At 36.2% G+C, this 27,500-nt stretch overlaps 1 protein-coding gene across 1 annotated transcript in view; it reads left to right on the top strand.

Moving 5' to 3' along the window:
- The window catches only part of ESR2 (estrogen receptor 2), a 242,199-nt gene that overhangs the window by 207,018 nt on the left and 7,681 nt on the right, over window positions 1–27,500 (top strand). The window contains exons 5-6 of the mRNA XM_053704477.1: window positions 22,911–23,049; window positions 26,940–27,073. Of these exons, the coding sequence (XP_053560452.1) occupies window positions 22,911–23,049; window positions 26,940–27,073 (273 nt within the window). The remainder of the gene's footprint in view (window positions 1–22,910; window positions 23,050–26,939; window positions 27,074–27,500) is intronic.

The raw sequence follows: 27,500 nt of genomic DNA on the forward strand, positions 1-27,500 counted from the left end.
CTAATGAGCAGTTTTGTCTCACTGCTCACTTACCTGCAGCGCTGGTATTACGGGTTTTCAGAAACCCATCGTTAAAAGACAAGAAGTGAGCGTTGAGCAAAATTTTGCTCATTACCGCACTCCAATACCAGCGCTGCTTAAGTCAGCGGTGAGCTGGTCGTACGTGCTCGTGCACGATTTCCCCATAGGGAGTGGGGAGAGCCGGCTGAGAAAAAGTCTAACACCTGCAAAAAAGCAGCGTAAAACTCAGTAACGCAGCCCCATTGATTCCTATGGGGAAATAAAAGTTATGTTTACACCTAACACCCTAACATGAACCAAGAGTCTAAACACCCCTAATCTTACACTTATTAACCCCTAATCTGCCGCCCCGACATCGCCGACACCTACATTATATTATTAACCCCTAATCTGCCGCTCCGGACACCGCCACCACCTACATTATACTTATGAACCCCTAATCTGCTGCCCCCAACATCGCCGACACCTACATTATATTTATTAACCCCTAATCTGCCGCCCCCAATGTCGCAGCAACCTAACTACATTTATTAACCCCTAATCTGCCGCCCAACGTCGCCGCCACTATGTTAAAGTTATTAACCCCTAAACCTAAGTCTAACCCTAACCCTAACACCCCCTAACTTAAATATAATTACAATAAATCTAAATAAATATTACTATCATTAACTAAATTATTCCTATTTAAAACCTTATTGTAGCTATCTTAGGGTTTATTTTTATTTCACAGGCAAGTTTGTATTTATTTTAACTAGGTAGAATAGTTATTAAATAGTTATTAACTATTTAATAACTACCTAGCTAAAAGAAATACAAAAGTACCTGTAAAATAAAACCTAACCTAAGTTACACTAACACCTAACACTACACTATAATTAAAATAAGCTAACTAAATTAAATGCAATTAGCTAAATTAAATTAAATTAGCTAAAGTACAAAAAAACCCACTAAATTACAGAAAATAATAAACAAATTACAGATATTTAAACTAGTTACACCTAATCTAATAGCCCTATTAAAATGAGAGGGGAAGAGAGAGCGAAGAAAAATAAAGGGGGGTAAAGGGGGAGCTGGGGTTTTCAGAAAAGTGTAGAATACTGTTATAAGCCTAATTTATGTCCCTATAGTGATACCAGAGCTCCCAAATTGCCCAATAGCGATAAATGTTGTCAATTGCATTGTAGAAGAATTTTTCTATATTTGCCAAGTAATCAATCGACTGAATCACTTGGGAAATGGAAGGGGCATCTGTTTTTTCCAGGATCTAGCTATGCAGGCTTTCACAGCTGTTAAAATAACAGAGATTAGGGCTTGTTGGGATTTTACAACGTTTTTAAGTCCTATATGTAGCATTTTTGGGCAGGACCAGCATATGTGTACATCTGAACCAGGCTGTCCACACTGTCTCCAACAGAGTGGCGAAGAGGTGGGATACAATTTATCTAGCTTGTGAGGGGTAAGATACCACTTTAGAAGAAATTTTAAATAAGTTACAAGATATGAAGTACAATGTATGCAGCGTTTAGTTAGTGTAGTTGCACATTCTATATCTCGAGTTGTGAACTGTTCATTTAGCTCTCTTCCCCAGGCCCTTATTTGCCAAGGTATATCCTCACTATAGTCATTGAGTAAGAGGAGATGGTGGACTGTAAGTGGTTTAGTCAATTTGCTTCCTGCTTTCCATCGTTTTTCCCAGTTAGTACATTCTCTAAGATTTGTCTTTAGGAAGCCCTAAGCTTCACAAAAACCTAGCATTCTGTAGCTTTCAAACAGAAGCCATTTAGGAGCCTCAATTGTCTGATCTAAAATCTGTTTGGAACTAAGGATTGTGTTTGGTCTGTAAAAGTTATGCATTTCTACAAAATTCCAAGCTGTCCAGCCAGAGTCATGAAGATTTGGAAGACCAGTCAGTAGTCCTTTCAGGCCATGGATGGGTGAGGGTTGAGGAGTAATCTCTTTGTGGTGTCTGAGTGTATGCCAAGTATGGAAATTTCCCAAGATTATATCATTTGTTAACGGAAGATCTGCTAGTCTATGTTTAGGTATCCATATAAGATCCTCCAATTTGATACCACTAGGGAGAAGAGCTGTCTCAGGATGGAACCAAGCAGGTTTTTTAATGTTATTACTCCAGCATGCAATGTGAGTCAGTCTCGTAGCATCATGATAGAGGTAAACATTGGGAAAAGCAATGCCTCCTCTAGAGTATGGTAGCTGGAGGATGCGATTAGCAACTCTTGGTACTTTACGCGGACAAGACGGGTTTACTGGAACCTTCTTTAGAATGCTTTGGCTACATATAGGCAGGTTTTCAAAAGAATTTCTTGATGCATCGATTATCACAATCCCATACAACATTAAAGTCTCCTCCAACTATAGTGTACCCTTGTCTTACCGTTGTCATATTACTCAGGACTATTTGAATAAATGGGATCTGTCATTGATTGGGAGCATACAGGTTCACTATAGTAAATAATCTACCATTTAGCTTACAGACACAGATTATATATCTACCTTCAGAGTCCTTCTCCAGATACACTTGTTCAAAGGCTACATCTTTATGCATGAGGATTGCAATGCCTCTAGTTTTGTCAGAGTAAGAGGCTCTGATACTTTGTGGGAAAAGGAAGGATTTGTATGGTTATAACTGATCTAGTGTCCAGTGAGTCTCTTGGAGAAGTATGATATCTGCTTTAAGTCTCTGTCCATATGCAGTCAGAAGACTATGCTTAGTTGGGGTATTCAACCCCTTAGTGTTCAAGGTAAGAAATCTGAGTGGGGTTGTCATGATGGAGGAGGAGGGAAAAAAGGGGGGGTAGGGGGGAAGGAGAGAAGAAAGAGCAGAAGAGAATGAAGGAATAAAAGAAAGGAGAGGAGGGAAAGTGACTTTATGACAGGTTATATGTTACACCTGATGATCACTAAGGTGGTAAAGGTAGTGCCGGAACATCATAGACTTTTTTGTATATGTAGAGGGTCATATATTTCTAAGGGTAGCTTTTTCCTATTTTTGTCACAGTTTATATCTTTCCTCCATCCAATAATATAATATCTATACCTATATAACTATAGAAATAGATATATGGGTATAGAAATATATATAGAAATATCTATTTAAAATTTAAAAAAAAAAACATTTTCCTGTATGTGAAAAACATTGGAATGTTAAAATCTTTATTTATATTCCAATTCATGATACAGCAAGCATAAAAAGCAACAAAAAAGAACACCATGACACAGAAGGAGTTACATAAAAAAGAAAAATACAAGAGAACGTTGTCAAGTACATAACAGAATAATTAAGTAAGCAAGAACAGCCAAATTTATGGCTATTACCTTTGAGCTCCTTACTTAACAAAGCTAAACTTACAATACCATAATCAAATATGATTCTACAAAAGAAAATATATACGTGACACCTTGTCAATTAGCTCAAAATGAGCTTAAGCACAACCGATATAGCGGAAAAAACAGGAGACATGATCCTTAACTTTGTGCTAAGACTTGATTTATCTAATCGGTGAGGTTTTAGTTAATCCGGATAAACCTTACTCATGAAGTGAAGGTTTTCAAAAGTATATAAAAAAGAAAAAGAAGACAGACAAAAAAAAGGGGGTAGTGGAGCAAAGAGATTTAAATGCCTAAATTCCTGGTAACCCCCAATGTGAAGGATAGCAATTTAAAAGTAACAGCTGGAGGAAGAGAGGGGAGGCAAGTAGAGGATATAGAATCTGTGACTGAGACTCTGAAGGAAGAGACATGATGACATTTTCCCATTTAGCCAAAAAGGCTCTTAATGTATTATCTAAATGAATCAACGGGTCCTGTTGATCTACTGATAACTGGAATAACATATTCTTAATAAATGCTGCTATCGTTGGTGCACTTCTATCTTTCCAGGTTCTCAAAATCCTTTGCCTAGCAGTCAATAAAGCAGCATTAATTAAATGTTTGTTTTGGACATATTCCTGAGTAATTAAAAATATTACTGTTTTTGCATCAAAATTTATCTTAATAGGGATAAATCTATTTAGCCAGTAAGCAATTTGAGCCCAAACATTTTTAATCTTAGGGCAGTTATAAAAGGCATGTAATAGGAAGACTGCATCTAGAGCAAGATGTTAAATTCCGACCACCGTTAGAAATACTTTGCATAGACCATTTAGCCATTCTACTTGGAGTTATATAAGATCTGTTTATTGATCTTGTATATGATTCCCTATATGAGATAGCCGGCATAAACATAACTGCATGGCGAAGACTTTGAGATCATGAAAATCCGCCCCCATTTCTGAATGAGCTCTAGTATTTTATCTTTAGCATTGTATGCTAATAGGAGTTTATACAGCTTAGTTATTGAATGATTTCCTGAGCGGTAGATACCAATAATACCATCCATATCCTCCAGTTTCCATGGATTAGATATAATAATTTGATGGCTATTGAAATAGTGTCTGATTTGTAATTAGGTAAAAAAAACTGTTTTTTATTAAGCCCAAATTCCATTGACTGTGTATCAAAGGTTTTAACCATTTTAGACTGAGGATCTATTAGTTGGGAGATAAAAATTAGGCCTTTTTGGGCCCAAGTTTCAAAAAACCTGCAGATTAAGTCCAGGCTGAAATTCAGGGTTGCCCTTGATTGGAAGGTATGGAGAGGCACTCCTGTTAATATGCAGGGTTTGACAGATCTTACACCAGGCTGCTATAATATTAAGGAATGAATATTTCAGTAAGCCTTTTTTATTAAAGTTAGATTGGTTCAGATGTAAAAGGACTCTTAAGGAGTATGGTGAACACAGAACTTCTTCTTTGACAGAATTTGTAATGAAGTTTGTACCAGTAAGCCAGTCAATTGCGATCTTGGCCAAACATACCAGATTGTAAAACTTAATATTGAGAAATGCAAATCCTCTATGCTCCTTAAGATGAGTTAGTTTTCTTATTGACATTCAAAGTTTCCCTTTACCCCATAAAAAACGTGAGCACTGGGAATTAAAAATTTGAATAATATTCCTATTGAGAAGAATCAGGATATTTTGCAGGAGAAAAAATATTTTCGGGAAAATAATCATTTTAATTAATGTAATCTTGGCCAACAAGGTTAAGTGCAACCGGGCCCAGTTTTTAAGATCTAAGAAGCATTTCTGCCATAGAGAAGTAAAATTAAGGTCATACCATTCCTCTGGATTTTTAGTTAATGTTATTCCTAGGTATTTAATTTTTCCTTTTGCTTGTGCAAATGGATTAGTCAGTTGGCTATCTTTTGTTTTAACGATCCAGAGTATTTCTGACTTGGTAAGATTGATTTTATATCACGAAAATTTGCTATATTCAGTGATAATATCCAAAATAATTGGGATGTTGAGTTTGGTATTTCCTACATAAAAAAAGTATATTGTCAGCATAAAGGGAGAGAATAAACTGTCTATTACCAATAAGAATGCCTTCTAATTTTTTCCTACATATAATCGCTAGGGGTTCAAAAACGATATTAAAGAGTAGTGGTGACAGTGGGCAGCCTTGTCTAGTCCCTTTTTGTAAAGTTATATTTGAGGAAAGTAATCCATTAATACTTAAAACAGAAATTGATCTAAAGGATCCCAGGAAATGGAGTCAAATGCCTTTTCATCGTCTACGGTGAGTAGTGCAAAAACTTTTTGAGTATAATGTTTATTTTTATATGAGAGATAAACTGTTCTATTAATAGTGTTGCTAATCTGATGTTTTTCTGTGGAATGTTAAATATTTACAGTAAATACACAGTAAAGCACAGTATTAAACATTATTATAGAATTATTATTTAGACATACATACATATATATATATATATATATATATATATATATATATATATATATATATATATATATATATATATATCTATCATAGCCCTTTGCAGACAAATTCCTGGCCATATACCATATACTTTTAACCCTTATAAAAAAATAATGAATATTTATATGATTATTTGTTATCAGATAGTGTTTATATGAGTGTAGCACTTTATTAAAACTATTTTATGTTTTGTTTGGTGCAACTTTTATTTTAGCTCTAACCCTTTATGTGAGGTCTTCAGTCAAGCTAATTTGATTACGCTTGAGTGAACGCATTTAATTTCAACTTGTAATACGTGTGCAAATTAATGTGCCCACGATATTCTTAAATCACATGCACGCAAACATTAAAGTGCCACTTGTAATCTAGCCCATAATATTATACTGTCAATATAAACCATATGGGCTAATCATATTACTAGTCACTTAAACTGTGTTTCTCCAAATATAAATGTGAATTAATGGTTTATCAATAGGCATGTGCACAGACAAAAAAATCTGTTTCATCTGATATTCGCTTAATAGGTTGATTTAGAGTTTGTTAATGAAAAGCTTTACCTGCTATATCCTATAGGGGAATGTCTTTAGCAGCTTAAACTTTAATAAAGTTAACGTAGTAGCTAGTGCTACTGCTACAAACCAGCAGCACAGAAAAAAACATTGTTGTTTTTTTTATCTGGTCAGGACTGGCCAGGAACAAATATGAAGCTTACATATTCATTGACTGACACAGGAATCAATCAACTGGCAATGACATTGCTTGATGGTCTTTCCTTCCCTTAAAGTAACAGTTTTATTGTGTGAATAAATTTAAAATAAAGTTTTTCGCAATTGTTTATTTGTTGTTTATCATAATTCTCAAAAATGTATTCATTTTAGCATTCATCTGAAAATAAACATGTGTTATTTTTTATACATTTGAATACTGTATTATGATCAACATTTAAATATAGTGGATATAAAAAGTCTACACACACTTATGATATTGCAGGTTTTTTAAAATGTAAAGACAGAAATATCAACAATGTAAATGTCAGATATTTTGCATCTGCAATGTGATTTTAGAACAAACAAAATTCCAGAGAAAAAAGTGAATTATTAGAAAGCGATAAACAGCATACACCTGCCATCAATAAAAGTCAGCTGTTACTGTAGAATTTGCTGTAATGCTTGGGGCTGCATCCTACTAAGAGAAAGACACTGTGAGAGAAAATTGTCTAAAAGTACCAATCAGGAGAGGGATATAAAAGAATACTGGATGTACCATGGAATACTGTCAAAACCATCATCAACTAGTGGAGAAAATGTGGCACCACAGAGACATTGCAAAGATCAGGACTACCCTCCAAAGTTGATGAGAGGACAAAGAGAAAACGTATCAGGAAGGCTACCGAGAGGCCAACACTGAAGGAGCTAAAGGAATTTTTGTCAGTTAGCGGTAACTCCTTGCATGTGACCACTAATATCTTGTATTCTGCACATAACTTGGATATGGGGTTGGGAAACTATTTCTTACAAAAAGGAACATCCAAGTCCATCTAAATTATACCAAAAGATTCATTTGGTAATCTCAAACCATGTGGGAAAATGTGCCATGGTCTGACGAGACAAAGGGTGAACTTTTTGGCCTAAATTGTAAAAGATCTGTTTGGCACAAAGCCTATTAAGCTCATCATCCAAGGAACTCCATACCAACGTTGAAGTATGGTAGTGGTAAGATCATGCTTTGGGGCTGCTTCTGTTCAGCTGCATTAGGAGCTCTGGTCAAGATAGATGGGATAATGTAAAGTTTCAAATATCAAGATATTTTGGCACAAACCTGCTAGGCTTTGTTAGAAAGCTTAAGATGAAGAGGAATTTCACATTCCAACATGACAATGACACAAAACACACATCCAAGTTGACCAAGGAATGACTTCAGAAAAGGAAATTAAAGTTTTGGAATGGCCCAGTCAGAGCCCAGACCTCAAACTCTTTGAAAACCTGTTAATGGCCTAAAGAGAGCTTTACACCGGTGATACCCTCACATTTTGAAGGAACTTGAGTTTTTTTGCAAAGAAGAGTGGAGTAAAATTTCAAAGTCTTGCTGATCAAAGTTAATAAAAACTTATTCACAAAAACAAGTTTGTAATAAATATAAAAAGTGCTTCCACAAATTATTAAGCCTAAATTACAAGTGGAACTGTAAATTTGTATCGCTCTACAGCGCTAACTGTGCTTAAGGTAAATCAACAGTGCTTCTACGTTAGCGCTGGTACTACAAGTTGAAAGGAAAAAGTTAGCATGCAAGCAAAATATTCAAGCGCGATAATTTCTGAAGTTCAGATTTCATGACCGTGCTAACTCCTGCTCTCCATATACTTCTATGATGAACGCTAAAGAATGCCTTTTCATTTTATCGTTCACGAGCTAACCTGAAGCTGCGCTAAACCAGCTGTAGTTAAGCACAAGGTATGTTAGGAATACTTGAAATTACTAAGTACTTCAGTACAGTATATCATATGATGTGGCTTGCCTCTATGAATCACATCCCATTGGCCTCTTTTAACTCACAAGGGAAACTTAAGATAGACACCTCTACCTCAGAGCTCCAAGCCCTTAACTCCACTCCTCTGAGTGTGACAATATGAGTGTAATACTTTATTTTAATATGTTTTACATGTGTTTTGTGTAAGTTTATTTTAATCCTTAGGGGCATATTTATCAAGCTCTGTACGGAGCTTGATGCCCCAATTGCCAGAAATCAACCTGATCGAATACGATCGGGTTGATTGACACCCCCTGCTAGCGGCCAATTGGCCGCAAATCTGCAGGGGGCGGCATTGCACCAGCTGTCTGCATTTATTGATGTGTGGCAGACATGATCCGCTATATCGGATCATGTCCGCTCGCACAATCATAAATATGCCCCTTACACTTTACTTCAGGGCTCAGGTCACACAAATTCTTCTAGCGCTATTTGAGCGGCAGCACTAAACCTAGATCTGTTTAACCATAGGATTGTAATACCAATATGCACGTTAGCATTAGCGCGCCACTTGTAATCTGGTGGTGTCGTTTTTTATTTATTTAAAATATTTCTAAGAATTCAATATTTGTTTTTTCCCTGATATTTACATTGTTGTTATTTCTGTCTTTACATTTGAAAACCTGCAATTTCATAAGATTGTGTAGACTTTTTATATCCACAATAGAAGTGCTTAGCCTCAGCATCTGTAGTATCCAAAAAAACATCAGATTAAATGAACACTAAAGTTAAAATTAAACTGATTCAGATGGAGCTTGTAATTGTAAACAACTTTCTAATTCACTTCCATTATCAAAATGTGCACATTTGTTTTAAATTTTAGTATTTGTGAAGCACCATCTACTACTGAGCATGCGCAAGAATTCACACAATATACGTATATGAATTCTGTGATTGGCTAATGGCTGTCACATTGAAATTTGTCAGAAATAATCTAATACTCATTTAAAATTCAGACTAAGGGCTCCATTTATTAAGATGCATGTGCATGCAGGCCCTTCGCTGCAGGCTCGCATCAGACCATTGCTTCCGAACCCTTTACGCCAGCTTTTAGCTGGTGGATTAAACCCTGGACAGATGGGGTGATTGACAACCCCTACTCACGTGCCATTGGTCTAGGGCGGAAGCAAACCCTGTCCATCTGGGGATTGTTAAATGGGGCCTTCAGTGCATTATCTTTTTTTTTTTATTTGTTATATTTATTGAAGACACAAAGTAAAGCAATAGATTGATATTTTCAAATATATATTATAAATAGCAATAAATTAGCGATCAATTGAATCTTATTATGTACAAATATTCAAGTTAAAGAAAGGGATTTAGCAACTTCCAATGTGTTTCTATATTGTTTGAAATTCACAACTCAAACAGGAGACGCCTACGGGGCATATTTATCAAAGTGCGAGGGGAAATGATATGATGTAGCGTATCATGTCCGCTGCACATCGATAAATGCTGACTGAATATGCTGTCGGCATTTATCATTGCGGAAGCAGTTCACCAGAAGTGCTTGTGCAATACCGCCCCCTGCAGATTTGCGGCCAGTCGGCCACTAGCAGGGGGTGTCCATCAACCCGATCGTATTCGCAGGCTGACAAGTTAAGGAGCAGCGGTCTTTAGACCGCTGCTTCATAACTTCTGTTTCGTGCAAGCCTGAAGGCTCGCCGGAAACAAGGAGCATCAAGCTCCATTCAAAGCTTGATAATTCGGCCCCTTAGTCTGTTAAAGATCACAAACGCCAAGACAATAAACAGGAAGTCCATTTGAATTTTTTTTTAAAGATATTTAGTTCCATTGTGCTGATACATGTGTGTTTATGTTTTGTTTTACACAAGTATTGGCTAGGGATGGGCGAATGTGTTTATATTCGAATGTTAGAACGAATGTTATTGTAGAAATTCGATTTACATAATAGAATGTTGATAAGAACAAATATTCTTAAAAATTCTATTTTCGAATGTTATTTACAGTTTTCGAATGTCACATTCGAATTCGAATGTCACAATCAAATTCGAATATTACATTTATATAACCAATTGTAGACTAGAAATACTATTTCAAATTAGAATGTCACATTTGAATCGAATGTCACATTCAAATTCGAATATTACATTTATAAAACACAGTATTAAACTATAAATACTATTTCGAATTTGAATGTCACATTCTAATTCGAAAATTACATTTAAAAACCACAGTATTAGACTAGAAATACTATTTCAAATTTGAATGTGACATTCAAATTCGAATATTACATTTATAAAACACAGTTTTAGACTAGAAATACTATTTCGATTTTGAATGTTACATTCAAATTCAAATGTCACATTCGAATTCGAATATTACATTTAGAAATTGAATGAATACATAGCTAAACATTCTATTATTCAAACGAATGTTTTCGAATTTTATTGAAAAATTCGAAAACAAAAATTCGATAATAGAATGTTAGAATGTTATATAAACATTCAAAATTCAATTCGAACGAACAAATGTATCATAATTCGTTTTAAATTTTGAATTTTTAGAAACATTCACCCATCCCTAGCATTGGCATATCTCATTACCATACCATTTTGATATATAATCTGGTACAAAATGAATCATTCTGTAGCAAGTCTGTACATCCAAATAAATGAGATAGGATTTTTCCCACACAAAACCTCAGCTGTGATATATTATAATATTTTAGAAAAGCTTAACAAATGATTTACCTACAACAATTCACATAGGGCTCGATTACGAGTGATGTGCTAAATGTAGCGCAAGTGCGATCTCAGGTTTATTTAGGCTCCCTAGAGTTTCTTCAACCTCACCGGTCCTTATGTTATTTAATACTATTTAATAAGATAAGGACTGGTGAGGTTAGAGAGACTGAAGACGCTCTAGGGAGCCCAAATAAACCTGATATCGCACTTGCGCTACAGTTAGCGCAACACTTGTAATCTAGGCCTTTCATGGCAGATTTTGTAGAAAAATCATTAGAACATAACCAAGTGTTCCCTCTGGAGCAAGGGATTCCTGCTCCAACAGAAACACAGTTACCAGAGGTTTTTCTGTGGACATCTGATCTAAAAAACAAAAAATATTTTAAAATGTGATACAGTTTGGTACAACAAAATTCTTCATCCAATTCCTCTTCATTCACACAGACTTGCTTCATGCAGTCAACAACTTTCTGAAAATCTGATCTAAATTAATTTTTTGGGATGTGCAGATACAAAATGATCTGTTTTTCATCAGTGTATTTGAGATGGAGGTTTCTCTCATAATTGTACTCACCAGAACTTATTTTGAGATTGGTTTATGTGTTTAGGAAATAGATTTTTTTTTCCATACGGAGGAAAGAAATTAAACAGCTGATTTTTCATGGCTGACTTGTAAAAAGTTCCACAGCCAAACAAACGATGACTAACTGAACACACAAGATTTAAGTAGGATGATATTGCATATATGCCCCATATAAAATGATACTCTTTAGGGAGAAAGACAATTATTTTTATTTTTACACAGCAACTTTAGATTTAAAAACAGGGAAGAAATGTTGCAGTAATCAGTTATGAAATTATGGGGCCTAATTTTTAATGTGCGAGCGGACATAATACGATGTAATGTATCATGTCTGCCGCACATCGATACATTTATCATTACACAAGCAGTTCTTATGAACTGCTTGTGCAATGCCCCCCCTGCAGATTCTCGGCAATCAGCCCGATCGTTTAGGATCGGGCGGATTGATGTCCGCGGCCTCTGAGCAGACGGACATGTTATGGAGCAGGGGAGCTTGATAATTTGGCTCCCATGTATCTAAACTGATTTTATGCCCTTGTTATAAGAAGGCATGAGCATTCCGAGGTTTCTTATGCTTTCAAATGCGGAACACGGCGCCGCTCACGGCATTCGGCTCTTTTCAGAGATGGATTTCTTCTTGTGAAAGGGCAATATACTAAGATGTGTGCAAATCCAGATCTTAAAGGGACACTAAACCCAATTTTTTTCTTTCGTGATTCAGACAAAGCAGCAATTTAGCCACCAATCAGCAAGCGCTACCCAGGTGCTGCTTTTTCAAATAAAGATACCAAGAGAACAAAGAAAAATTGATAATAGGAGTAAATGAGAAATTTGCTTAAAATTGCTGCTATATCTGAAACATGAAAGAAAAACATTTGGGTTCAGTGTCCCTTTAATGTGTTGCACTTTCACAAGAAAAAAAATCTGTCTTCGAAAAGAGCCAAATGCCGTGAGCAGCTGCTTTGTTCCACATTCAGAGGCATTCAAAACCTCCAAATACACGTACCTCGTTATAAGCATAAAATGTGAATAGAAGACAATAAGCAACATTTTTTTTACATTTCCTATCTGAGCTAAATCAGTGCAAGTAAGTAATGCATCCGAACGCATACTGACATACAGAGAGACTACATTAATCAGTAGATTGTGTGTAGCGCCGTCAGTAGTTTATCTGACTCCCTATATCATGATCCTGGGTTCAAATCCACTTGAATTGTTTTCAGTCTTTTTGTTATAAAAATCATACAGAAAAGTCTTAAATCTATTAAAATGTGTGTTTATCTGGGCATGAGATCTCTCGATACAGTTTGAAGTTGGAATGTTCAGACTGGAGTCTCAACTATGCCAAGATTTCATAATCCATACCAGCCCGGTGCAGACAAATATCTGGTGAGAGCAATATATTGTAAGTTAGGTGTAAAGGTTTAGCGTTTATAGCTTACATACTAGAGACAACTATTATAGGAATTTGCCCTCTTGGCAGAAATGTCACCTGTCAAAGCAACATGTCAGCTGTGATATTGTGACAGCCATAATACTCATAGTGCCCAGAGTTTGTCAACCTGATTTATACTAATAAGGTTCTCAGTTCAAGCCCTCAAGACACATTTTTATTTTGAGAAGAAAAACAAATACAAAATTCAATTGCAAACATAAAAAAATGTTTGTTCATGTATTTGTTCAGAACTAAAAAGTCATTATATTTCTGGATTTAAAATCTGATTCAAATGAGATTTTAAGATTTAAACTTTGCTGCCCCCATATAAGCAATTGAGTACAAATGTAAACCTGTTTTTGCTAAATGAAAGAGACTTGAGTATTTTTTATCAGTTTCTCTTCCTTGCCGAATCAGGGATGAGGGGACGGGTTTATTTCAAACTTGTTATATGTGAGAAAATTAAACAAAAAATAACAGTTGTGTCGCTGAACTATACACACACAAAATAAGTAAAGCAATCAAAAATAACAATGGTGTGAAACAATATAAGTGAATATAGAATGGTAGTATTCAAAAAAAGGATATGTGGATTATTCACAAAAAATTAACCCATAAAGGGCAAGATTACAAGTCACGCGGTATGAGTTTTCCGCACTATATGGTCTTTTCGCAAATCAATTTGCATTGCGCAGATATTACAAGTCTTGAAAAATCGTGATTTACGCAACAATCTTTTCCGCGCTCGAAAGCTGTATTTAACAGTTTTCCGCAACAAAAACATTTCACAAAACACTTTAAAAATACATTACAAAGTACAGTTACACTCATATTAACACTGTCTAATACAAATTATTAAAAAAAAATATTGCACATAAAAGTTATAAGGGTTCAAAGATACCAGATCTTGTGTTATAGGGAAAAACATAATTTATGTAAGAATTTACCCGATAAATTCATTTCTTTCATATTAGCAAGAGTCCATGAGCTAGTGACGTATGGGATATACAATCCTACCAGGAGGGGCAAAGTTTCCCAAACCTCAAAATGCCTATAAATACACCCCCACCACACCCACAATTCAGTTTAACGAATAGCCAAGAAGTGGGGTGATAAGAAAGGAGCGAAAGCATCAGCAAGGAATTGGAATAATTGTGCTTTATACAAAAAAAAATCATAACCACCATAAAAAGGGTGGGTCTCATGGACTCTTGCCAATATGAAAGAAATGAATTTATCAGGTAAATTCTTACATAAATTATGTTTTCTTTCATGTAATTGGCAAGAGTCCATGAGCTAGTGACGTATAGGATAGCAAATACCCAAGATGTGGAACTCCACGCAAGAGTCACTAGAGAGGGAGGGATAAAAAATAAAGACAGACAATTCCACTGAAAAATTAATACACAAGCCAAATCAAAAGTTTTAATCTTTATAATGAAAAAAACTGAAATTATAAGCAGAAGAATCAAACTGAAACAGCTGCCTGAAGTACTTTTCTACCAAAAACTGCTTCTGAAGAAGAGAAAACATCAAAATGGTAGAAATTAGTAAAAGTATGCAAAGAAGACCAAGTTGCTGCTTTGCAAATCTGATCAATAGAAGCTTCATTCTTAAAAGCCCAGGAAGTGGAAACTGACCTAGTAGAATGAGCCGTAATCCTCTGAGGTGGGGAATTACCCGACTCCAAATAAGCATGATGAATCAAAAGCTTTAACCAAGATGCCAAAGAAATGGCAGAAGCCTTCAGACCTTTCCTAGAACCAGAAAAGATAACAAATAGTCTAGAAGTATTTCTGAAATCTTTAGTAGCTTCAACATAATATTTCAAAGCTCTTACCACATCCAAAGAATGTAAAGATCTCTCCAGAGAATTCTTAGGATTAGGACACAACAAAGGGACAACAATTTCTCTACTAATGTTGTTGGAATTCACAACTTTAGGTAAAAATTTAAATGAAGTCTGCAAAATCGCCTTATCCTGATGAAAAATCAGAAAAGGAGACTCACAAGAAAGAGCAGATAATTCAGAAGAGATGGCCAAAAGGAACAATACTTTCCAAGAAAGTAATTTAATGTCCAGAGAATGCATAGGCTCAAATGGAGGAGCCTGTAAAGCCTTCAAAACCAAATTAAGACTCCAATGAGGAGAGACTGATTTAATGACAGGCTTGATACGAACCAAAGCCTGTACAAAACAATGAATATCAGGAAGATTAGCAATTTTTCTGTGGAACAGAACAGAAAGAGCAGAGATTTGTCATTTCAAGGAACTTGCAGACAAACCCTTATCTAAACCATCCTGAAGAAACTGTAAAGTTCTAGGAATTCTAAAAGAATGCCAAGAGAATTTATGAGAAGAACACCATGAAATGTAAGTCTTCCAAACCCAATAATAAATCTTTCTAGACACAGATTTACGAGCCTGCAACATAGTGTTAATCACTGAGTCAGAGAAACCTCTATGACTAAGCACTAAGCGTTCAATCTCCATACCTTCAAATTTAATGATTTGAGATCCTGATGGAAAAACGGGCCTTGAGATAGAAGGTCTGGCCTTAACGGAAGTGGCCAAGGTTGGCAACTGGAAAGCCGAACATGATCCGCATACCAAAACCTGTGTGGCCATGCTGGAGCCACCAGCAGTACAAACGAACGCTCCATTAAGATTTTGGAAATCACTCTTGGAAGAAGAACTAGAGGCGGAAAAATATAAGCAGGTTGATAACTCCAAGGAAGTGTCAACGCATCCACTGCTTCCGCCTGAGGATCCCTGGACCTGGATTGATACCTGGGAAGTTTCCTGTTTAGATGAGAAGCCATCAGATCTATTTCTGGAAGCCCCCACATCTGAACAATCTGAAAAAACACATCTGGGTGAAGAGACCACTCTCCCGGATGTAAAGTCTGACGACTGAGATAATCCGCTTCCCAATTGTCTATACCTGGAATATGGACTGCAGAAATTAGACAGGAGCTGGATTCCGCCCAAGCAAGTATCCGAGATACTTCTTTCATAGCTTGAAGACTGAGTCCCATCCTGATGATTGATATATGCCACGGTTGTGACATTGTCTGTCTGAAAACAAATAAACGGTTCTCTCTTCAGAAGAGGCCAAAACTGAAGAGCTCTGAGAATCACACGGAGTTCCAAAATATTGATTGGTAATCTCGCCTCTTGAGATTTCCAAACCCCCTGCACTGTCAGAGATCCCCAGACAGCTCCCCAACCTGAAAGACTCACATCTGTTGTGATCACAGTCCAGGTTGGACGAGCAAAAGAGGCCCCTTGAACTTAACAATGGTGATCTAACCACCAAGTCAGAGATAGTCGAACATTGGGATTTAAGGATATTAATTGTGATATATTTGTATAATCCCTGCACCATTGATTCAGCATACAAAGCTGGAGAGGTCTCATGTGAAAACGAGCAAAGGGGATCGCGTCCGATGCTGCAGACATGAGACCTAAAACCTCCATGCACATAGCTACTGAAGGGAATGATTGAAACTGAAGGTTCCGACAAGCTGCAACCAATTTCAGACGTCTCTTGTCTGTTAGAGACAAAGTCATGGATACTGAATCTATTTGGAAACCTAAAAAGGTTACCCTTGTCTGAGGAATCAAAGAACTTTTTGGTAAATTGATCCTCCATCCATGTTTTTGAAGAAACAACACTAGTTGATTCGTGTGAGATTCTGCAGAACATAAAGACTGAGCAAGTACCAAGATATCGTCCAAATAAGGAAACACTGCAATACCCTGCTCTCTGATTACAGAGAGTAGGGCACCGAAAACCTTTGAAAAAATCCTTGGAGCTGTCGCTAGGCCAAAAGAAAGAGCAACAAATTGGTAATGCTTGTCTAGAAAAGAGAATCTCAGGAACTGATAGTGATCTGGATGAATCGGGATATGAAGATATGCATCCTGTAAGTCTATTGTGGACATATAATGCCCTTGCTGAACAAAAGGCAGAATAGTCCTTATAGTCACCATTTTGAATGTTGGTATTCTTACATAACAATTCAAAATTTTTAGATCCAGAACTGGTCTCAAATAATTCTCCTTCTTTGGGACAATGAACAGATTTGAATAAAACCCCAGACCACATTCCTGAAAATGAACTGTTACAATTACCCCAGATAACTCCAGGTCTGAAACACACTTCAGGAAAGCCTGAGCTTTTCCTGGGTTCACTGGAATGCGTGAGAGAAAGAAACTTCTCACAGGTGGACTTACTTTGAAACCTGTTCTGTACCCTTGAGAAACAATGTTCTGAATCCAATGATTTTGGATTGAATTGATCCAAACATCCTTGTAAAATCTTAGTCTGCCCCCTACCAGCTGAGCTGGAATGAGGGCCTCACCTTTATGCGGACTTGGGGGCTGATTTATATCTTTTAAATTGCTTGGATTTATTCCAGACTGAAGAAGGCTTCCAATTGGAAACCGTTCCCTTAGGGGAAGGATCAGGTTTCTGTTCTTTATTTTGTTGAAAGGAACGAAAACAGTTAGCAGCCTTAAATTTACCCTTAGATTTTTTATCCTGAGGCAAAAAAGCTCCCTTCCCCCCAGTGACAGTTGAAATAATTGAATCCAACTGAGAACCAAATAATTTATTACCTTTGAAAGAGAGAGATAGCAACGTTGATTTAGAAGTCATATCAGCATTCCAAGATTTAAGCCATAAAGCTCTTCTAGCTAATATAGCTAAAGACATATATCTGACATCAATTCTAATGATATCAAAAATGGCATAACAAATTAAATTATTAGCATGTAGAATTAATTTAATGATGCTATACACATTATGATCTGGTACTTATTGCGCTAAGGTTTTCAACCAAAAAGTTGAAGCAGCTGCAACATCAGCCAAAGAAATAGCAGGCCTAAGAAGATGACCTGAACATAAATAAGCCTTCCTTAGATAAGATTCAAGTTTCCTATCTAAAGGATCTTTAAAAGAAGTACTATCTGCCGTAGGAATAGTAGTACGTTTAGCAAGAGTAGAGATGGCCCCATCAACTTTGGGGATCTTTTCCCAAAACTCCAATCTATCAGTTGCCAAAGGATACAGTTTCTTAAACCTTGAATGAGTAAAAGAAGTACCCAGTCTATTCCATTCCCTAGAAATCACATCTGAAATAGCATCAGGAACTGGAAAAACCTCAGGAATAACTACATGAGGTTTAAAAACGAATTTAAACATTTACTAGTTTAAATATCAAGAGGACTAGACTCCTCCATATCTAATGCAATCAATCACCTCTTTTAATAAGGAACGAATATACTCCATTTTAAATAAGTATGAAGATTTGTCAGTGTCAATATCTGAAGCAGAATCTTCTGAACCAGATAGATCCTCATCAGAGATAGATAAATCAGAATGTTGTCGGTCATTTAAAAATTCATCAATCTTATGAGAAGTTTTAAAAGACTTTTTTCGTTTATTAGAAGGTGGTATGACAGACAAAGCCTTCTGAATGGAATTAGAAACAAATTCTCTCACATTAACAGGAATATCCTGAGCATTAGATCTTGAAGGAACAGCAACAGGTAATGGATTACTACTAATGGAAATATTGTCTGCATGTAAAAGTTTGTCATGACAACTATCACAAACTACAGACGGAGGAACAGTTACCACAAGTTTACAACAAATGCACTTAGCTTTGGTAGAACCGACATCAGGCAGCAGGATTCCAGTAGTAGATTCTGAGACAGGGTCAGATTGAGACATCTTGCAATATGTAAGAGAAAAAATAACATATAAAGCAAAAGTATCAATTTCCTTATATGACAGTTTCAGGAATGGGAAAGACATGCAAACAAAATAAGCCTCTGGAAACCAGAAGCAAAAAGAAAAAAACTCTTAAATAATGTCAAAAGTTTGGCAGCAAGTATGACGCCCACAACTGACAAAATATTTTTTGCCGCCAAAAACGTCTGCAACAAACACGAACGTCATAGATGACGCAACCACGTGAAAAACTCTCGGCGTCAACTAAGACGCCGGAAATGACGAAATTATGTCAACAAACAAAATTCTTGTGCCCAAAAAGTCTCGCGCCAAGAATCGCGCAATAAATTATAGCATTTTGCGCTCCCGCGAGCCTAACACCCCGCAATTTAGAAAAGAGTGTCAATTTGAAAATTTCAAGTAATAATTTTTTATTTTTTTTTATATATGCATTTCCCAGAAATGAAACTGACAGTCTGCAAAAAGGAAATATACTGATAAACCTGAATCATGGCAAATATAAGTACAAACATATATTTAGAACTTAACATATAAAGTGCCAAACCATAGCTGAGAGTGTCTTAATAAAAGGAAAACATACTTACCAAAAGACACTTATCTACATAAAGTAGATAGCCAAACCAGTACTGAAACGAGAATCAGTAGAGATAATGGAATATGAGAGTATATCGTCGATCTGAAAAGGGAGGTAGGAGATGAATCTCTACGACCGATAACAGAGAACCTATGAAATAGATCCCCGTTAGGATGACCATTGTATTTAATAGGTAATACTCCCTTCACATCCCTCTGTCATTCACTGCACTCTGAGAGGAACCGGGCTTCAAAAAAGCTGAGAAGCGCATATCAACGTAGAAATCTTAGCACAAACTTACTTCACCACCTCCATAGGAGGGAAAGTTTGTAAAACTGAATTGTGGGTGTGGTGGGGGGTGTATTTATAGGCATTTTGAGGTTTGGAAACTTTGCCCCTCCTGGTAGGATTGTATATCCCATACGTCACTAGCTCATGGACTCTTGCCAATTACATGAAAGAAAAAAGCCGACACAGGGATTTTACATTGACATACACATACATAGAGAAAAATGCATTTATATGTCTAGAGATATGTTTAACTATAGAGATAATGAAAATATTTTACATTACAATCTTATGCACATTAAACAGATGGATTTTCAAAGAGATATTTGCATATAGATGTGGAGATATCTAGACAAATACTGTATATATTCATATACATATCTCGCTATAAATAGATATATCTGTCCAAAAATCATCACATATATAGAGAAATATTTATTTAAAAATATATAGAACATATTCCATTGACAAAACAACCTTGCAATAATAAATAATCATGGGCTTTTTCTATTTGTCTTCTCCATTGACTTCTATGGGGGAATACATGAAAGTGCACGCAATCTGGCTTTATGGATTACACTGGTTAACAAGCGCACAAAATAAGGTATTTTGCAACTTGTAATACCCGCGCAAACCTCAATGCAAAAAAAAACATAACGCGCACAGTATTTTCGCAATTGCGAAAAACAGATTTCCTGTGCAATTTAAAATCTTACCCAACGTTAGTTAAATGCTTTAATTAAGTGGAAAGTTAAATGATTATTATAGTATATGTTGGGGAGCTACTATGAACTGCCGGCTGCATTAAGAACATGACAGCTATATTATGTAAACGCTTCTCACATTTAATAAGTGAATGACAATATGAGTCACAGAAAATGACATCTGTGTGCTGTTTTATAAGTGAATGACAACACTGAAAATGTCTGTAATTGCCATTAAACCTCCACCACTTGTTCTTTACAAATATATTTGAATGAAATCCCCAAACACAAATATGTTTCCCCATTGGAAGAGAAGCAACATCTACACAAGAACTGTATACATGGTGAGCTATATGAAATAGATCTACATGGCCGAGAGGCTGTATACAAAGCCTTATATCAACATGCGCAGTGCCAACCGGAGTGGTGTACAGTCACTGGACATTTTATAGAGTAGGAAATCAACAGATTAGACAGTAATTACTGAAAACAACAATATTTTACAATGTGATACACTTTAGTACAACAAAATTCTTCATAAAATGTCCTCTTCATTCATACAGTCTAGCTTAATGCAGTCAACAACTTTTTTGTAAATCTGGGAATTATAATTCTCATTTAAGGCACAGTGTAAAGACATTAAACCGTCAGATACATCAAAATGATTAACTACATAAGAGTACATGAGTAGTGTTCTATGAGCAGATAGATAAGGGAGCCTGAAAGACTGAAAAAAGATTTGGCAAATAAGGGAGATCCCTAGAAATAAGGGACGGTTGGCAACCCTACTCTGGTGTGATGAACCAAGTGTCACTATCTGGAAGTCTGATGGAAGAATCTGTGTTTGGTGGATGCCAGGAGAATGCTACCTACTGGAATGCATAGTGCCTGCTGCAAAGTTTGATGGAGGAGGGTGATTTTTTTGGGCTTTGTTCCAGTGGAGGGTCATCTTAATGCTACAGTATACAAAGACATTTTAGACAATTAGGTGCTTTCAACTGGAAAAAGTTTGGGAAACGCTCTTTACTGCTTCAGCATGACTGTACCCCTGTTCACAAAGTGAGGTCCAAAAAGACCAGGGTTGAAGAGTTTGATTTGGTGGAATTTTAGTGACCTGCAAAGAGCCCTGACCTCAACCCAATTGAACATCTTTGGGATGGACTTGAACTCTGATTGTGAGCAAGACCTTCTTGTCCAACATCAGAGCCTGAACTCACAAAAGCTTTTTTTGGCTGAATGGGAATAAAATTCCACAGACAAAATTCAAAATCTTGTGGATAGCCTTCTCAGAAGAGTGACTGTGGACCAACTCCATAAATTGGTTTAGGAATGGGATGCCCAACAAGCTCATATAGGTGTGTTGGTCAGGTGTTCACACACTTTCCACAAAGTGTGTACATGTATATATCTTTTAATTATAAAAATGCACTCATGCTTATCCAGTATCAAATTCTTCTTTAAGAAGTCCAGAGACATAGTAGAGGGAGAAATGCACATTTCTTCTGACAAGATGAGTACAGAGGTGATTTCAGCTGAACCTTTCTGACTGATACAGAGCACTGAGGACTTCAATTTGAGCAATTGGATTGAATCACAGCCAACTCATTGGTATAGATTGGTATAGTATGGTTTGTACTTTACAACAAGGATGCAGATACTGGGTAAGATTGAGTGCGTAGGGTTGATGAATACAGCCATGTATATAAGAAGACTAATTGCCAGTTCACTATTGCTTCACAAGACTTCTATAGTTGGAGTTTGGACAGCTTAAATTTGTCATTGGCCCTACGGTTTCTTGATCTGCAAAGTGATGTTTTACAACATACTTATTTGGGATACCTTTTGTGTGGACAACAATCAACGAAGAGTTGCCACAGGAAGAGTGATCCTATCCGCTAATCCTATTGTAATTAATTTAACTTTGTTTATCATATGTATTAATTAATAACAAAATATGATGGAACTGATATGAATTTGAATTATACAGGTTTCTTTTTTACTTTAATATTGGACTAATGATGTATCTTTTATTGTAAGAATATGTAGCGTTTTTTGCAGAGTGCTTTAACTGTATTTTTAGCTACCTATAGAAAATACACTTATTAGTGCTAGAATCTTCTCTCTATAACTTACTGGACCTTAAAGATATGGTATTGTGTGGGATAATCTATACTTTTTCAATTTTTTTCTTTTGAAATGTATGCTGATGGCTTTCACTGCATGAACCCGACGCGTTTTGTAGCACTATTTTACTCACCACTGCTAATCTGAAAAACAAGATAAGTGCATTGCACAGACAACCATAGTGAACCAGCCATATGATTACAGTTACTACTAATTTGGGAAGACGTTACAGTGTTGCTTGACCTGGGAAAACAAGTAAACCTTTGTACATTACGTAATGAATATAACATGTTTGAGATTAATGTAGAATGTGTTTAATGAACACTAATGAAATGTTGGTATGAACAGGTTTTGTGGAGCTCAGCCTGTACGACCAGGTGCGGCTACTAGAGTGCTGCTGGTTAGAAGTTTTAATGATGGGATTAATCTGGAGATCGCTTGATCACCCAGGGCAACTCTTCTTTGCACAAGATCTTGCTATTGACAGGTAAGTGAATGCATGGTGTTAAGTTATTATTTGGGTGACACAAATACCTTACAATCATTAATAATGAATTCCCATAGCTCTTGATTTAACCGTTAAGGAGTTTTTAACTTAAAGGGATATAAAATGCGAACTGAAAATTCTGTAATTTGTTAAAGCATTTTAATACTACACTATTACTTGAATATAACTATTTGTTTTAACACTGCAAAGGGGCTAATCACAAAATTACAGTCCACTCCAGAGAAGTACTGCACTACTGGGAGCTAGCTGAACACATCTGTTAAAGGGATAGTCTAGTCAAAATTAAACTTTCATGATTCAGATAGAGCAGCAATTTTTAGCAACTTTCTAACTTACTCCTGTTTTTCTTTGTTATCTTGCTATCTTTATTTGAATGTAAGCTTAGGAGCTAGCCCATTTTTTGTTCAGCACCGGGTTGCATGTTCTGATTGGTGACTAAATGTAGCCACCAACCAGCAAGCGCTACCAAGGTGCTGAACCAAAAATGGGCCGGTTCCTATGCTTACATTCTTGCTTTTTCAAATAAAGATAGCAAGAGAACGAAGAAACATTTATAATAGGAGTAAAGGCCAAATTTGCTAAAAATTTCTGCTTTATCTGAATCATGAAAGTTTACTTTTGACTAGACTATTAATTTAAGCCAATGACAAGAGACTTATTTGTGTAGTCGCCAATCAGCAGCTCCCAGTAGTGCATTTCTGCTTGTGAGCCTACCTAGGTGCATTTTTTAACAAAGGATACTAAGAGAACAAAGTGAATTTGATATAAGAAGTAAATAGAAAAGTCTATTAAAATTGAATGTTCTTTGTGATGCATTTTCATGTCCCTTTAACGTGAATAGGACCTAAGTGTGGTTATTCATGATTTTACATCTAACATTTCAATTAACAAAGGTAGGAATTTCTGCTAACACCTCCAGTGTGCTGAGATTTTGAGAGCATTGAAGATTTTGATGGCTTTAAAGAGGCTGTAAATATCCAATCTCTATAGATATAATGATGCAGCACTTTCATAAAATACTTCAGTTATTCAGTAGTTTTCACAGAACTTTTAACCAATACCCGACTGCGGCATTCGGAGCAGATATTTCACTTCTAAAATAAATAACTTACAATCTTGATGTTTCATTTTTTATCTGATCTCTGTAATTTCCAGTACATTACAGAAAGTTATCAATTTATAGGACATTGTATTCAAAAATGTTCTGTCACACTTATAAAAGAGCAACATTTATACACAACTAAAGTATTTTTTTACATGAAAAAATGTCTAATAAAACCTTAAAATTTAAACATATTTTCCGTGTTTGGTTTTGTACTTCCTCATTGATTATAAGAACAACTGCTGCTTTGTTTGATTGGTTGAGAGGGACACGTCTCTACATGCTTTGTTTTATTGGTTGAGAGAGACACGCCTCTACAACTATGACAAGAGAATTATTAAGGACAGAAACATAATTAAATAAACAAAAAAAAGCTGAAATACAATTTATAGCTACAGGGGCTCACAGTTACGGTGCAGTAGGGCAGTTAGGGAGTTAGTGGATAGATATAAGGTGGGAGTTGCAGTTAGGTTTACATTGGTTCAACCTCTGGAACATATTGCACATATTGCGCTAGATTTCTAGTGGAGCACTAGAAGTAATATTTTGCGTGCGTTGGGTAGCGCGGGTATTAGAATTTGAAAGTAAAAAGTTTTAGCACAAGCGCTAACCCGACGGGTACGAAAGGTTGAACTTAGAATACCGTGATCGTGTTAACCTTTTCCCCCATAGACTTCAATGGAGCGCGAAAATTGGAAAAAACACCCTACTTGTTTTCTCAAATGCACTAACCCGATATGAAATATGAATATTTTATTTTTATCATATATATATATATATATATATATATATATATATATATATATATATATATATATAGGGTTAGATATATACAGATATATATACTTATATATAGGGTTAGATATATACAGATATATATACTTATATATAGGGTTAGATATATGCAGATATATATACTTATATATAGGGTTAGATATATACAGATATATATACTTATATATAGGGTTAGATATATACAGATATATATACTTATATATAGGGTTAGATATATACAGATATATATACTTATATATAGGTTTAGATATATACAGATATATATACGAATATCTATTTACAAATACTTAGATCATATTCCTTTATGTGAAGGACAATGGGATGTGAAATATTTGCAGTAAATACATAGTTAAACACTTTGGGCCAGATTACAAGTGAAGCTTGTAATATGAGTGACGTTTAGTGCAGCCGTGAAATCCATTGAAAATATAGGGCGCGGTAAAGGGATGACAGCCGCACTAAACGTTTTCTGGTCTTGGTCTGGTAATACTAGATTGCGCTCTAATCCTTGTGAGGTCCAGTGATATTGATAGCGCAGCCAGCACTCTCAATAGAGCTTCACGTGTTCTGTAGGCCATAATGCCTTTGTGTCCTGTGTGTGTAATATGGGGCTCACATGCAGATGTTATACTGTGTAATAAGCAGCCTTCTATGATGTACCAAGGACCTAACTCATGGATACGTTTGCCAGCCGAGCTCCATAAAAATACTGGACAACCTATAGTTGAGTACGGGCGGCAGGTGAGATTGAACAATGTCCCCCCGAATGTTCAACTTTAGACCCCACCTCCACAACAGAGCAGTCATTGTATCCCCTTGGTTGCCAGTAACACACCTATACAGTAGTGATATGACCCCCTTGACTGTCAGGAGCACACACACACACACAGCAATGATGTAACAACCCATGGCTGCCTGTAACACAAATAATAGAAGTGTTACTTATTTTTGGGCCACATTTGTAATCAAATGAATTACTGTGTATTGTACCTGTGCCTACACTACCTATGTGTGTAATATGATGTGAGCATACAGATGTTATACTGTGTACTAATAAAACAGAGGCGCATTATATACTGAGTGTACACTAATCATGCACCTCTGTATAGTACAGTGTAAATGAGTTACTGTGTACTGTACCTGTCCCTACACTACCTATGTGTGTAATATGATGTGAGCATACAGATGTTATACTGTGTACTAATAAAACAGAGGCGCATTATATACTGAGTCACGCACCTCTGTATAGTACAGTGTAAATGAGTTACTGTGTACTGTACCTGTCCCTACACTACCTATGTGTGTAATATGATGTGAGCATACAGATGTTATACTGTGTACTAATAAAACAGAGGCGCATTATATACTGAGTCACGCACCTCTGTATAGTACAGTGTAAATGAGTTACTGTGTACTGTACCTGTCCCTACACTACCTATGTGTGTAATATGATGTGAGCATACAGATGTTATACTGTGTACTAATAAAACAGAGGCGCATTATATACTGAGTATAGTACAGTGTAAATGAGTTACTGTGTACTGTACCTGTCCCTACACTACCTATGTGTGTAATATGATGTGAGTATACAGATGTTATACTGTGTACTAATAAAACAGAGGCGCATTATATACTGAGTCACGCACCTCTGTATAGTACAGTGTAAATGAGTTACTGTGTACTGTACCTGTCCCTACACTACCTATGTGTTTAATATGATGTGAGCATACAGATGTTATACTGTGTACTAATAAAACAGAGGCGCATTATATACTGAGTATAGTACAGTGTAAATGAGTTACTGTGTACTGTACCTGTCCCTACACTACCTATGTGTGTAATATGATGTGAGCATACAGATGTTATACTGTGTACTAATAAAACAGAGGCGCATTATATACTGAGTATAGTACAGTGTAAATGAGTTACTGTGTACTGTACCTGTCCCTACACTGCCTGTGTTGTATTACAGAGAGGAAGGCCGCTGTGTGGAGGGGATTTTGGAGATATTTGACATGCTTTTGGCCACAACATCCAGATTAAGGGAGCTAAAGCTTCAACACCGGGAATATCTGTGTCTGAAGGTTCTGATTCTTCTGAACTCCAGTGAGTACAAATACCGTCTCCTAGATCAGTGCAGGAGGACCTGTCGCAGTAGCGGGAAAAGTGTCCCTTATAGCCAAGTCACTGGCTCTGCGCCTCTGGGCTACACTGCGAGGCTGGCTCTTATTGGCTGCAATCATAGTGCTGAATTATTATTTGCCTTATAAATGCTGTATATCAACAACTTATATTTATTTGCTATAAAATGTAAAAAAAATCTGAATGTTTTATTAATGTTAAAATATGTATAAAATATAGTTAGAAGATTATAATAATTCATGGCACATAAAATAGTCTGTCACCTTTGTGTCACCTGCTGGTATGTGATGTGTCTTTACAGCTGTGTAGTTACTTTCCTTACTGTGATGTGTTTTTTATGTCTATGTGTATGAGTGTTTATGTGTGTGTGTGTCTGTGTGTCTGTGTGTGC

Source organism: Bombina bombina, chromosome 1 (assembly GCF_027579735.1).
Source record: "Bombina bombina isolate aBomBom1 chromosome 1, aBomBom1.pri, whole genome shotgun sequence".
Classification (NCBI taxonomy): domain Eukaryota; kingdom Metazoa; phylum Chordata; class Amphibia; order Anura; family Bombinatoridae; genus Bombina; species Bombina bombina.